The following is a 15,246-nucleotide window of genomic DNA, read 5'->3' as shown; positions in this document are numbered from 1 at the left end:
GAGAGGGCCTCTGGAGGGGTTTTATTACACCCCTGATTTTTATTCCTGTTAAAGACCACCTATAGTTTTGGCTAGCTGGAAGACTGTTAATGCAGCTGGGTTGAACAAGTGTCAATTTCTTTTCTACACAGTTGCAGTGTCACATTTTTGGAGGTGAGAAAAGGGACAGGTACAGGGAATGAAGCATACAAAGATAACCTATACCTGTTACAGGACATTAACCGTGCTAATCTGTGGAAGTATGCTTGAAAGTCCTGTTCATTTAGGTTAACACCAAACATAGTTTTGCCAAGTGCATATAGCCAATGGAGAAACAGTTCCTGAGGTGTGCAATACAATGAATATATGGTGGCATTTCAGAGTCTGTCAGTGTATAGGAGGCTCACAGCATTGCAGAGGATTTATTCACTTAGGTAGAAGATGTCAGAATACACCCAAATGGGAAGTTTTTCTATGCTGCCATGGATAACAAGGTTAAGAAAGAAACAGTGACAATTTAAATAAATCAGATGTTTTTGCAGAAGATTATCCTGTCATTTTCTCCAATTATTCTTGACATTTCACCCATTGGTATTGTGATCTGAGTTAATAATGGAAGAAAACCCGGCTCTTGTTGCCTTGTTTATTCTTTGTTCTCAAGGAGATAAGCTGTTTATAAAGATAACTTATTTGTTATTTAAATCACTTTTACTGAAGTTGTTTGTTTCCTTGTTTGAGTTTCTAAAAATATTGCAACAATTGTGATGGATCTTTGAGATGTCTATTCAATTCACTATGATTTGTACTGGAATTCTTTCCTAAATGGGCACAGGTGTTGATAGCTATAACATGCTCGAATGAGTCAAAACCAATAAATGCTCAATAAGGGAAAGATGAAAGAAAATGCACTGAAAACAGCTCTTTTAAGCTGTGATAAATTGGCACTTCGATTCACTATTTAATTAGGTACATAGCACTGAAGATGTGTCTGGAGCAACTAGATATTTTAAAACAGCTGAACATGTTAGAACATAACTTCAATCAGTGTTAATATTTTCAAGGTAATAATCATTATTTTTAAAATTAACAAAACCATTCGGGATGTAGTCAACTTTTGTTTGCAAGCTGTTCTATCGTGCCCTGATGCAACATTTTGCTATACTCATACAGAAAAAAAAAGTTAATCATTTATCAAAATTACTTGCTTACTTTCTCATGTTGCACAGAAACTTAATGCTGGAGTATGACATAGGAATTCTGACACTGCAAAACCAAAAGTCGGTTAAAGCTTTTCCTTTGTGCTTTTGCCATAAGCAGACACTTTGTTACCTATTTCTTACAACAACACACTCTGCAGGCAGCATTTTCTGAAGCCCCATCCTGACGCTTGGGTGCATTTCTGATGGGAATGCAGGGCTGCCCAGTGAACCGGCCAGTGTCGTGGTTGGGGATTCCCAAGCTCTAAGCGCCTTTCCCTTGGAGCCTAGCCTTTCTGCATTGTGCCTTTCGGTCAAAAGACCTTCGTAGGGATGATGGAGGTGGCTGGGTAAGGCGGCGAGGTACCTGCCAAAGGAGGCAGGCGGTCAGCGTGCTCCCGAGAGCTCTCAGGAGCCACTCGTGGGTATCGGAACTGACACCATCCAGGTCAAGGCTGACGGTGTGCTGAGCCCCCACCGGCCCTGTGGGACTGGAGCAGCCTCAAGGTTTTGCATTATCTGCCAGGAATTCTGCTCTTACGTTAAAATACCTTGCTGTTGCGGTTTAAATATATGTTCACAGGTGTAGAAGTGGTTGTACTGCTAATGTGCCGATAGGCTGTAACTCCGGCCACGAGTATTTGTCCTCGATACTTTAAAAATATCTGTCCTTACTATTTTATGGTCCGTGCTTTTAAAGATACACGGCACTAGCTGGAAAACGTCGACAAACGCGAATTCAGTTGACAAAACCCTTTAGTGATAGCCAGGCTGGCCTGGAAGCTGCTGCATCGGCTGTGCACCGCGACACCAATGACAGGCGACACGCGAGTTGTTGGGAGAGTCTGAGCGCGCGGACGCACCCGGGCACCAGCGGCAGCCGCCGGGCGGGTCTGTGCCGAGCGGGAGCGGGCTGCGGCTCGGTCTGGGGGCGGAGGGAGGGAGAGGAGCCGGCGGCCCCCGTTAGAACGGCTCGTTGCGCACCGGCCGAGGCGCGGCTCCCCTGAAGGACGGCGGCCGTTACCCCGGCGCGTGGCGGGACTCCGTTTCCCAGCGCGCCTCGCGCCCCCGCCGCGGAGGCCGGGCCGGGAAGATGGCGGCGCCGGTGTCGCCCTGGGTTACTGCGCGCTGCCTGCTGCGGGCCTCGGCGCGGCGCGTCGGCCGCCTGCTACCGGCGGGGGCCGCAGTCCTGCGGAGAGGTCAGTACCGCCGCGGGAGGGGGCTCGCTGGCGCCGCGCCCTGCCCTCCCGGCAGGCGGGTGAAGGGAAGCCGTGTGACGGGCTGCTGGGGCACGGCGTAGGGACGGCACCGTGGGGCGGCCGCGGGAGCCGGTGCGTCCCGCCCCTGCCCTCCGGGGGAGGGGGGGGCCTGGCCGAGGGGAGGGGGCTTGCCGGCGCCGGGCGGCCGAGGCGGGCGGCCCCGCCGGGGCGCGTACCGGCCCCGCCGCGCTGCCGTGCCTGCGGGTGTCCTCGCGTGCCCCTCCCGGGCAGGCCGGGGCGGCCTGTGTGCCCGGGCAGAGCGCTGCCTGGTGACGTGTTACTGTGCCGCGGCACCGGGAGCGGGTGCCCTGGTGCCCACAAAGCTCCTGCCGTGCCTCAGGGTGTCTGAGGGGCTCTTCCCCTGGGGATCCTGCGCTGTGTAACAACAGCTGAGCTCTGCTGTCGGCCTTGCTTTAGAAGTCAGGCAGTACAGAAATCTGTGGGTAGCGAGGTTTTGTTAACTTGAGGCTTGGTGAGAAGCAGAGATCTTTTTTTCTTTAGTGACGGCTGTTCTCACTAGTCTGACAGAAGTGTGAGAATTTGGCTGATGTCAGGTGGGTTCCACAGGCCTGAAAGTCAGCAGATCTAGGAGGATGTTCACATACACGCACTCTATCGTGGTTGTGCCATATTTGTACATTCTAAGGAAAATAGGCAAGCGCTACATGTACTGTAGTTGTACATGTTTTATTTGATATTGGTTTAACACTCTAAATCTATGTAGATGTTATTTTATAACCAGCATACTACCATTTAAAAAAAAGTCAGAGCAAATCAGTGGCTTTGGGCATAGTTCTTCAGCTTCTATGCTAAAGGGAAGGTTGTCCTTACATACCTTATTTGAGGACATCTGCAGGGGTGGGCAGCCATCAATAAATTATTTATAATCTTGTTTCTATGATCACTGGTTTAGAGTCATTTATTGGTTTTTGTGGTTTGCTTTCCACACTTTGGTACCTTTTCCTTAATTAAAAGACTTCACAAGTAGTCTTTGTGTAAAGTTGCAATTTCACTGATAAATCAAATTTTCTGCCTTTTCCTGTTTTCGTCTGTAGGTCATATTGTTAAATGGGGGCTGCATGGAAATAACACAAGTAGTCTTACCTCAGAATAATGTCACAGGCATGTATGCAAGAAAACAGAATTCTGGTTCCAACTTCTGTGTTTCTCTAGAAGCTTAATATACTGCTTAAATGAATAGACTGCAAGAAGGTTAAATAAGGGTTTAGTGATTCATCTAAGGTCATAAAATGAGACAAAGATAGGAGGACAGTCCAAGTTCTTGTTCTTGAATTGCTCGTTTTTTGGTTTTGGGTTTTTTCTGGTTGTTTTTGTTGTCTTTTTTGGGTGGTGGGTTTTTTTCCATTTGGTTGGTATGATATTGGCGTAACGTTTTCGATTTGTGCAGATAACAGCCTCTTCCCATCCCCCCTCCCCCAGTATGGTTGGTTAGACTTTGCTTTTCTGAACATTTTTTTAAGCATTGGAAAGTAAATAATTTTTTCAGATGGCCTCCTTTCCCATTCTTCTCATTAAGCATTGTAAAATATTTTGAAAAGAACAATTGCTTGATGTTATTGTAGGACTATAAATGTATTTTCTGCTTTATAACCAACGCATGATCTCTTTCCTGAGAAGCTTACTTGTCAAGTCTTTGTTCTTCTGGAGGTTTATGCATGTGCTTAACTTAAATGCATGTGTTTAGTTGGCAGTTCACCTTTTTGAGACTGATTCTGCAAAACTGGCATATGTATTTAATAAAAGATGAGACAGGAGAACATTATTATTATCTACAGATACTAGGATGCAAAATTTTTTTTCTTCTGGTCTTTTGCTATCTTCATTCCCATTCTCTTGCAGGAAAATAACCTTTGGAGCTACAAGACTACCATTGTCCTTCCCCCCTCACTGAGGTTATCCTCTAAGAAGGAAAGATTTGCAGCGGTTCTGTTATCAACTTAATTACAAGTTTCACAAGGTCTCTGATACTACCATCTGCCTGTTGATAAAAGTGCCTACCAACTTCAAAGTTCTCTTCTTTCATGGCAGCTGTGTATCATAATAGCAGCTTTACATTAATGGTTTTGGGGTTTGAAGCAGTTTGGCATCATTGTGACCCAAGCTGATATTCTGAACTTCAGCTTGAATTGCTGAAAACAGGACAGTTTTTAAACATTGCTTTGTATTACCTTTTTTTTTCCTCCCCTCAGTGATTGTGGAAAGCTGCAGTGTTTGTGATAAGTTCTCAAGACAGAATTCTCTGTGCAGAGCAGTAATGAAAACAGATGTGATTCCTAAACATTGCCTTAACACTGGTTTAGCAGAAGCTGTTCCAGCTTCTTGATTGTGACTGTCAGGAAAGGTGGCACTTGGGTGATTTTGGGGTTGTTAACTTTGGTATAGTTGTAACCTCCATGAGTTTGGTTAGATGCAGTTCTCGAACAACTATTAGTTGTTTTATGGTAATGTTTTATCTTTAAGGTAAACAGTAACTAACCATTACAGCAAAGTCTCATAAGAAATGGTTAATTTGTCATCTCTTAGGTCTTCAGAATATATTTTCTTCAAGATATGCCGTAATCTAACACAATTCTTGAGCGTAGTTAGAGGTAATTAGATAAATTTAACTTCTGTTATATTTAGAAAGGTCAGTGTTGTCTTCCAACCTTAATCTCCATGTATGAAACTATTTATGATCATTCCCATGAGGGAGTGGTTTGAAGCATACATACAGCACAAGGTTTAAAGGTGATTCCCCCCAATAATCAGTCCTCTGAAGTGCCTGTTTTAACTTTGTTTCCAGAATTAATAATACAGATTTTCATGTGTACTGTGAGTGACCCTCAGGTGAGATGAATGTTGTGATCTGAAGTATGACTTACCTTTTGCAATAAAAGTTCAGTTCCATTTGTTGAATCTTTGCTTCTTTAGCTGGATATTATCTCTCTCTCTCTCATGGTTTTTCTTTTGCATCCCATTAAGGGTTTACAATTCTAATCATGTATTTGAAAGATGTTTAGTTTGAGGGCAGTTAGAGATCTTGCAGACCAAATTTGAATTAATCTGTGGAAGTGCAATACTTTGTTTTTCCCAGAAGTGAATAATCATCTTAAATTCACATTAAATTCCCATTAAATCTTTTTGCATGACTTGAAAATTCACAGATTAATAAATTAAAAGATGTCAGTTTCTGCAGTCATGGAAAGATAACAAAGATTAAATTTATGTCAGGGAAGCCCTGGTTCTTTTCCTAGGCCCTGAAATATGGGGGAAACAAGGATGTGCTGGGATTTTTATAATGGGAATTATGACAGATTTTAGATATAGTAAATTTTTTTTTTTACTTGCATAGTATAATCCAACTTCTAGGAAAAAAATAAGGATTACCAGGGTGAATAGTGTTTGTCTTGTTTATCATTCTGTGCTCTCAACCTCCTGGCTGCTGTCAAGATCAATTTTTGATATGCCACAACCTAGCTTCCATTTCAGATTGTCTTATTACATAAATAACTCTAGTGCCTGCCTCAGCTGTGACTGTTGCTTTCATAAGCAGTGTCATTGAAATTCACATGCCTTTTCCCTGTGTAATCTCATACATGACATCTAAGTGGCAGTAGGAAAACTCAGCAACACATAGATTAGCGTTTCAGTTTGCTGCTCTCTCCCAGAGCAGAAGGCCCCTGGAGCTAAGAACACTTTTTATTTTTGTGTAGGCACTTATCTGTGCAGTGGTAAATTAATGCCAGTTTACTGAAGGTGTCTTAAGTTCCTCACTTTAAAGGAAATGTTTATAATTTCAGATTGGCATTTTCATTAGGCATTTACACGTTAATAAGGTTTTTTTGGCTTTGGTGAGTTTTTCCAGTCAGATTTCTCCAAGGCAGGATTTCAGTGTATCACAATAGGCCTTTACTGCATCTTGATCTGTGACCCTTGGATAGGCAAACAGAAAGGCAAATGGAAGCAGCTAATTTTACGGTTTGAAATAAAGTGAGATTACACTTAAATATGTGTGTTTTAGGAACAGTAATTTAATAAAAAGTTGCAACCTTGTGGCAACTCTTAAAAGAAGCAGGGAATGTCAGACTAAATGTGGTAACATGCAACACTGTCTTGCACCTTGGAGGTGGGAAAGATAGGTTATGAATAAATGCATGTCTGTAGTTTTACACTGTTTTATGTAAAACCAGGTAAATAATTGACACTGTGCTTTTCTATGGTTGTGCGTTGAATACTACGTGGAGATGGAAGATGCTTTTGCTGTGTATGACTTTCAAAGATTTTAGAAAGGAGCTCATAAAAATCGAGTATCAGCTTATGTAATACAAAGATTAGATAACAAAACAGAGGTAAATGAAACCCCATTTTTGTCACTATGGAGAAGAAAGCAGTAGGACTACAGTTAATGCGTGGAATCATAGGTGATTCCTGTTCTAACAGTAGTTCCCTTGATGTAAAATTATGGAACATAATTGCCTGGTATTCCTCTGCTATGTATTAAAATTTCTAAAGTTTCCTTTTCTTGATCAGTTCAGAAGCAGATTACTATAGAAGCATAGTTGTGTGAATGATTTTGCAATCTGTCCCACAAAATGCAGGTTAGAATGGAAACCCCACTTTTTTTTTTTTCTGTCTCTTAGGATAGTTTTTCTTCTTTTGACTCGCCTCTAAAACCCTTACACTCTTGAAGAATGCATGCCTTTGTTTTGCAGCTACAGGTTTGAGTTTGTCACCAGTTATGGGTTGTATCCTGTTAGCATATTATAGAGTACCCCCAGCATATTTAAATCCCAATGTTCAATATTATTTTAGGAGAACAGTGAATAATTTGTCCCATGACACCCTCTGTCATCACTTGTGCATACTCCCCATCTCTGTCATCTGTTAATGATGGTATTTTCTTCCATTCCTGGGATGGTTAGCTGTAAGTACATGTAATCTGAGACAAAAAACATGTTTCTGAGCAGTCCTACTGTGCTTTGGTGTGCTTTGTCAATGGCCAGGAAGGTCATGAGCCACAAACCCTTTCTTATTCCTAAATCGGCTGTGGTTTTTTTTTTTCTTCCATTCTTGTAGTAAGCAGTAGGAACTGGTGGCTTTATAGATATAGTGCTATAATGGGGACTGGCTGGCCCTCACATTGGAGCTCTTGGAGCCGTCAAGCTCTATGTGTTGCAAAGGCACAGATAGTTTAGAGGTACAAATCACAGGACTGAGGTTCACTTTATGTGGGAGTGGAGTGGTCAAAAACAAGATGAAAAAAACTTCGTGAAATCGTCTATGCATTTTCCTCTTCCATTTGGAGGTGGCTCAGGTATTGCTGCCCTGTTCCTGACAAATTTTTTTCAAACTTATTTTTAAAATTTGCTCCCTGACAATTAACGTTTTACAGCTTCCAGACTATTAATCGATTTCACTGTCTTAATTACAGTTATTAAGGAAACTGTATAAATACAGTTTATTTTCTTTTCTCAGTACCCCACATGTATCTGGAGAGAGCTATATGCTTTTCTTTAGTCTTCTCTAAAGGTGTTACTATTTTTTTTTTTTTCAGTAACAGACTTTGAGCTCAACTCTCTCTGTGTGATCTCTTTAGCTAGGGATGAGCTAATTACTTTTAACTCAAAGCAGTAACTCAATTCCTTCAGGGCAGGAGAATTTGGTGTAATTACTGGCTGCAGGTGTAAATAGTGATGGTCTTGCTTTGGAGAAACTAAGGTGTTACTTGCAATAAATGTAATTTGATCTAATTGTTCAGTTTTATCCTTCTCTTTTATAACTATATTCATTTTATATTTCTTACAACAATGTAAAACCCTTCTTGTGCCTCTTACAACTTATCTGTGGGTTGTGTCCCATGGTTTAAAAAATAGCCCTTTAAATAATCTTCTACTCTGCCACTTAGTTTATAGCTCTCATGACATATGACTTGAACACTGAAAAGTGTGTTCCAGGGCAGACTATACCAGTATTGAATAGGGCAGGGTTTTTTCATGTGTGCTTATATTGCCCCTCATATATATACATTGGAGTTCTTTTTTTTTTTTTAATTATTATTTTATTTTGTCCTCTAATAGGGTTATGATGTGGCTCACTGTCAGTTTGTAAGCCAGTTTAGCCCCTGGATCCTTTTTAGCAGAGCTACTCTTTAGCTGGTCATTGCCCGTTTCTTCAGCTCAGTTATTTCCTCTATGCACCAGACCTTGTCCCTGTTGAGTTATGCCCAGTTTGTCAGAATTGCCTTGCCTTCCAGGGTGTTGTTTGTGCTCCTCTCCTGACTTGCCATTATCTGTGCTCCCAGTCCGTGTACTTTATTTTGTCATATACAGGTAATGAATGGAAATTCTGGATTGCACCAAGCTGAGATTCTGAGCTTTCCCTCAAACTCTACTGCAAATACACACCTGGTTTGACTGTAGTAATTATTCATTACATATAATTTTTCTAGCTGGTTTTGTACCTGCTCAGATGTAATTTCATTTGTGAATTACTTTCCTACTTTGTATATGAGGGTGCTATGTGACCCAATGACAAAAGTGTTACTGCAGTTAAGATGTTTTTCCTCTACCCACTAAAGGATGTTACCTGATCAGAGAGGAAAACTGGTCAATCTCGTGCTGTTTCTGAGGAGCTGATGTTGCCTTTTATTTGTTATCTTAAATTTAAAAAAATATTTTTTTTTAGTGTTTTGAAATTGTGTGCCTTTCATTCCTTCGAGACAAAAATTGTTTCATTTTACTGGTGTTTTGGAACCTCATCTACCGTCAGGAAGGCCTCAAAGAAAGCTGTTAGAGACCATTGTGTTGCTTAGGAAACTTACCTAAAGCATTTAGGGATGAATTTCTTTAGATCTTACAGTGTTAAAAATATCTAACTGTAGTTTGATACGTGGTTTTCCTACTCAGATCTATTTCTTTTATCACTGCTACAAGTTGTTTTACTTGTGATTATATTTAACCTTTTAAATGACAGTGGAAGCCAAGAAGATAAGAAGCAGCTTTTCAGTGTATTCCGTTGTTAGGTTTCTTATCTTACTGATCTAGAAAGCCTTCTTTGTAATCTTGTATGTTCTTTCCTTTCCTAGTTATATCTCATTTTATGTCTACCAAGTCTGACTTTTTTTTTTAAATCAGAATTGCTGTTTGGGCATGGCCCTGTCTCTTCTAGGCAGAAGATAAAGCCAGCAGAGGAGGCTGCAGCATTGCAGGGCTTCACAGCTATTGCCTTGCTTAGGGTGATCTTTGACTCTTTCAACTCGCTTACAGAACTCCTGTTTTGGTCTCCTGTTCGGTAGCTTTTAAATACTTTCTGTCTAGTTTAGCCCACCTCTCTCTAAAGGATTTATCTATTCAGAGAAATGCACTTTGGAATTTTTTAATGATTTTGCCTCAATTTAGGGGGGGGGGGGCGGGGGGGGGGGAAGAAGGGTCAAAAATTCCCTTGCAATAGCTCATCCCAATCTTACCAACTCTTCAGGTGGGCTTTTTAGTGTGTGTGCTTGTTAGTGTGTTTTAACATTTATTTTTGTTATTACTAGAGGTGTTTACCACTGAAGTTAGAAGTTGATTTAATGAAAAATGAAGGGGTAACATACTATAGGGGTTGTATAGGTAAATAATTATATATGTCTTTGCATGAACTGTTAAGAATGTGTTGTTTGTGAATATAAGAGCATGCTTTTCAAAACTTCTCTGTTAATTGCCTACCTTTCATTTTACAGCATATGCAGCTCAGGCAGATGAGAAGACAGTCTCCAGTACTCCTACAGATGCTAATGCCAGAGCCTTATTGGTCTGCAGTGGACCTTTAGAACATTATGACTTTCTGATTAAGCAAGAAGAGTTGAGGAATGATGACCAGCAAAGAAGAGTTGTGCAGCATCTGCAGAAGTTGCACGAGAGCCTTAAAGGCTACAGCATCAGTTCAAAAAATATTATCTCAAAGGTGAGATTTATAATAATATTTTTTTTCATTTATATTTGCTCAGAAGAATGTGCTTAAAATACATACATTTCTGTCATTAACATGAGACTTATTTTTGCAGCTGGGTCTTTACAGATAGGTCATTTGTCTTTGGATCTCTGTTCTTTATTTTTTGGTTTGTAAAATTCCAGTGGCACTCCAGAAGTAACCAAATTAAATATTATTGAAATAATTCTATAAGAAAATCTGATATGATTTTGGTTTTGTCCACTGTCTGACTTTCCAAAAATGTCATTTGGCTATAGGAGAGAGGAGTCTAGACCACGTTTTAATTCTCAAGCACTGGTATGATGTGTGTTTGGGTTACACATACTGCACTCTGTTTTGTGTTCTGACAGATCTTCCAAGAATGAGTGAAATTAGCCAGCAGAGTCTAAATAATTTAGCTTTGCAAAACATTAAAATATGGATCGGACATAACTTTTTAAAAAAATGTGCATTCTTTCCAGTGGTGTTAGTCTCCAGGTGAGGTAAGGAAAGAAGGCAGAGGGGTCATCTGCACCCCAGTTGTGGTTTTGGGGGCATCACAGCACCTTTTCAAAGGATTAGCAAAAATTCAGACATATCCCTATTGCACAGTGCCTTAGCATGAGTAATGTTAATAGCCTGCTGTTGCATCTCTGTAAATTTTCCCTGAAGCTGTTGATCTAGTGTTTTCCGGAGCCTCTGTGGCAGTATTTTCCATGTCTTGTTCTCATGCTGTTATTCTTAGACTGTTGCTCTTGTGGCCTTGCACCTGCAAATATTTGATAGTGTTGTTATGGCAAGTTCTCATGGGAAGCAACTAGAACTGGCGTGAGAGTTCTCCCTCGGCTTTCCTTGCTTCTTGTTTTGTAGATTTGAGTTTATATCCCAGAAACCCAAACATAGTGCCCAGCAAAGGTGATAAGCCACTAATTACTTGGTAAATATTAGGCAATCATAGATATGCGCAGAAGCTGAACAACCAGTGAATATGCTTCATTTGCACCGGATTAGCATATTTCAGTCAGCACAAATAGTCACAAACATGGTGAAGGGAAGCAGCAAGAATAGGGTGTTTGGCTGAGTCTGATGAGAAAAGTATAGTGGTGGGGAAAAAGCATGGCAAAATATTCATTGCCATCATCATCTTCACTTTCTCTGCCTGCACTGGAGAGACACCTCCCTACCCCTAAGAGAAGGATGTCTGAAAGCTGTCATTGCTCTTCCCAGCCAGCCACTGAGTGTTTTCCTTCTTTCTCTCTTTCTCTTGTACTACTTTTGTTATTTTTTGACAGAAGTAACTTTGACATTTACAGTCAGTGTATGCTGTCAGTTGCAGACCTTGCTAATAAGTCTCCATGTCAGCCTTTCTCAGCATCCATTATGCAACACACCTCATCTAAATATATAAGTCTATTGAACCTGTTACCTAACCATATACTTCCCATTACAACCCCAAATTCTCCTATTACCTGACACAACTACTGTATTTTGTTTGCATGGCGAGCCTAAATGATGTAGCATGAGGTCAGGGGAGCCAAAGACTACAGGGCTCGAGTGCCTCTAAATGACATGCTGTCTTCTGCCCTTGAGTCACTAAATGGCAAGTTACCATTCTAAGGATCCTGCAATGTATATTAACTTGAAGGCATGAAAAAGGTAGAGAACATTGGTATGAGAATGAGTATCATACCTGTAAATGGCCTGTGTTATACCTGTAAATGTGCCTGTTTCAAATAGGCAAGTATAGCAGGTTGTAGAGCATTGGGATGCAAACTTGCCTATCAGACTGCCTCCAACATCTCTTGAATGCTTTAAACTCGTATATGTAGCTGGAGATCGTGTATTTGCTAATCATATGCTTGACTGGAAATCCATGTCTTCCTGCCTCCTGATGAAAGGAAGAAGACTAAATGTCTAGGAAGGAGCTCTTTTTTTATTGAGATACAGTGGGAAGAAAGCTGAATGGAAAACAATTCCATGGAGCGGAAGTCAGGCACTCTGGAAGGAAAAAAACATGGAAGCGGTGAAATACAGGAAGCAACCTGCTAAGGCAGGACTGCTGATAGATGGCAATGACTGTGTCTTTCAAAGTTCTTTTCTCGAAGCAGTTGACCTGGTCATCCTTATAGCTCCCTTCCAACTTGAGATGTTCTATGACCCAGCTTTAGACAGGGGGTTTGGCTGCAAGATCCCCTGAAGTCCCTGCCAGCCTAAATCGTTCAATGATTCTAACTCTGGTGTGGGAATTGGAGCCAAACAATGGTTTGGGGTATGTTTTTGCCTGCTCTGGCTGGTGGGTCAGCTCATCACATTACTTACCCTTTTACTTTTGGGATTTCTTTAATTAAATTTATTAAAAACATAAAACCAGTGTAAAAATGATAGCTGTAGTCTGAAAACTGTATGTTTATGGTATTTTAAAACACTTACTTACATTGTTTGTGGGTGTGTGCCTGTGGATTCATGTTGTCTTGGTGCCTTTGTAGGCTAACTCTTGAGTCTAAACCAGCCTCCTGATTCGGTTTGGGCAAATACCTAATAAAACCCAGAAATTTCCTCTTTCAGAAATGGTTATTGTTTATTTTTGGTATCCAAAGCAATATGGCAATGTGCCTGAATGAGAACTGTTTTTACATAAGTGTAAGGAGATCAAACTGGATTCAGCTTGCCAGACTACTTTTGTGAGTGCAATCTTAGCAGGCCATAGTTTTGTATCTTGAGGATACTTGATGTGAAAAGGTGGGTTTTTTTCATCTGTCTGGGCTTCTTTTTAAGCTTTGGTGTTGGGCTCATAATCTTTTGTCTATTTCAAAATTGGCTTTAGACACTGTACCTGGGCTGTAAAAGAGGAAGTCACTCAGAAGGCACGCAATTATCAGGGTTGCTTCTGCATTATGTTTTGACCACACTGCCAGACTTTTATCATTGTTTAGAAAAAATGTTATGATGAAGGTGTTTGCCATACTGTCAAACCTGAGAATCAGTAGGCTAGAGAATTTTGATCTTTTATGGTAAACTGTTTTGGACATTTGGATATTCTGTTCTAAAAGTGCTGCCTTTGAGAATAGTTTTGAGAGCTGACTTGTGTTAACTGGCATGCCCTGAATCATTATAGTTGTTAGAGCAGGTGCCTTGTAATGGCTTTGTAGATCAAGCATTATGTGGATTTGTTATTTAGTGTTTCTTTGATTGGGAAGCATGAATAGGGAAGAAAGTCTCTATTGCAGAGAACAAATGCTAATCTTAGTCTCTAGGAAATTGTGATGCTACTTTGTCCCTGTATAACAGAGCTAATCGCAGTAAAGCCAAACTGACTGACACTTTCTTAAAAGGAAGAAGTCAAATGCCATTTTTTTCGGTTCAGAATGTGGTTTTCACTAGTTCCTTTAAAACACTCCTCTCTTTCATTTAACGTTGCTTTAATTCTGTGCTTTTAATTTTAAACAGCTTTTAAAAATTGCTGTGCGGCTTGCTGAAAACCTGGGAACTAATGCCACAGTCGGTGAGAAGCAGCTGTAGAACTACTTGCTATTGGGATAAATGTTGCAGTTTGAGGTTTTTCGTCTATAGCTTGATGTCTCTGTGGAAATCTTAAGAAGGCTGATAACCAGATTAAGCACTACAGTGTTGTGCCATACATCAGAACCCCAAAAAAGGAGGAGAGCAATGAGTTTTGTGTAAATCTGCTAGCTTGTATAACTAAATCAAATCATGATTCATGATGGAAAAGAAGTTGCAACAATTTTGTTTCAGTTCTGCTATCTTTGAGGAAGTTATTTGCCAGTTCCAACAGAGCTTCTTTTGAGATAAAATGAAGCCAAATAAATCATGGTTTAAATTCTAGTGCAGGCCAGATGTTGATTCAGCAAAGTTGTAATCAACATCCTTAATGAAGGCTTTCCCCAGAATAAGTGCCACAGCTGTAAGTAGGTAGTTGGTAAAATCTTAGCCATAAAACACTGTAGACAGTAGCCAGCTGTAGACAGTGCCATTATACACGTGTCCTATGTCTACATCTGTCAAGGAGTTTACTAGGTGAGCAAAATATATATTTTTCTGATAGACTTTCAGGGTAGGCATGCTGTTGCATACTTGGTTCAGTTTTGAAGAGTAGAACTAAGGCCTTTCGTGCCAAGAAGAGGTGGTGAGTACTGCTTTCTGGACTTGGCCTGAGTTGAATAGGATTTGTGTAGGCTTATGAGTGGAATTAGTTTACATAACTAGTAGAAGGTATCTCCAGGAAGTACCAGTGATAGGGCACAAGTAAATCCTGTATTTGTGAGTAGCTCGTTGGTACTCTTTTTCCGTGAAGGCCTGGTATTTTGTAACTTTGAGTATGCTAGGAAGTGAAAGATTAACCTTATGCTATAGATGTTTGGTTGTTCTTATGATAAAACGATTGGCATTGGATTTTCCTTTTTGTACATAATGGGTTTTAAAGAAGTGAAATAAATTGGTGTATTTTCAATTACTTAAGGACTTTTTGGAAATAAGACAAATACTTTATCAATTACACATAGTTTGTAGATTGACTTTTTGCTTTTTCAGGAGGTTTCTAGCAACTCTACTAACCTACTTTTAGTATGAAATCTCCTGTGATGAAAAGACTCTACTGGCAGCCTTTTAGAAATAAAAAATAGTGGTGTTCAGCATTTCAAGCGTGCTTATTTTTCCTGGCTTTGTCACTGAAGAAAATGTGGTGGAGAGGTTGCAGTGAAGAAAAGGGGTAAAAGAGAGAGAGAGAACCTTCTTTTCGTTGCCTGCTTCTGTAGTCTGGTATTCCTTGTTTTATTGCCTGATTTCTTCTGTGATAGAATTGCAGAAGCCTCTTCCTAAGTAACAGTTATTCCAGAAGTAGAAAC

At 40.4% G+C, this 15,246-nt stretch overlaps 1 protein-coding gene across 2 annotated transcripts in view; it reads left to right on the top strand.

Annotated features, from left to right (window-relative positions):
• The first annotated feature begins 2,123 nt into the window (after positions 1 to 2,123).
• Positions 2,124 to 15,246, top strand: part of AFG1L (AFG1 like ATPase) — a 72,445-nt gene continuing 59,322 nt past the window's right edge. The window contains exons 1-2 of one of the 2 annotated variants that reach the window (XM_055713772.1): positions 2,124 to 2,374; positions 10,155 to 10,378. In XM_055713772.1, the coding sequence (XP_055569747.1) occupies positions 2,269 to 2,374; positions 10,155 to 10,378 (330 nt within the window). In that variant the 5' untranslated portion in view covers positions 2,124 to 2,268. The remainder of the gene's footprint in view (positions 2,375 to 10,154; positions 10,379 to 15,246) is intronic. The other variant, XM_055713771.1, reaches the window with a different exon arrangement.

The sequence above is a fragment of the Falco cherrug genome, chromosome 6 (assembly GCF_023634085.1).
Source record: "Falco cherrug isolate bFalChe1 chromosome 6, bFalChe1.pri, whole genome shotgun sequence".
Lineage (NCBI taxonomy): Eukaryota > Metazoa > Chordata > Aves > Falconiformes > Falconidae > Falco > Falco cherrug.
This window is presented reverse-complemented; position numbering and strand designations above follow the sequence as displayed.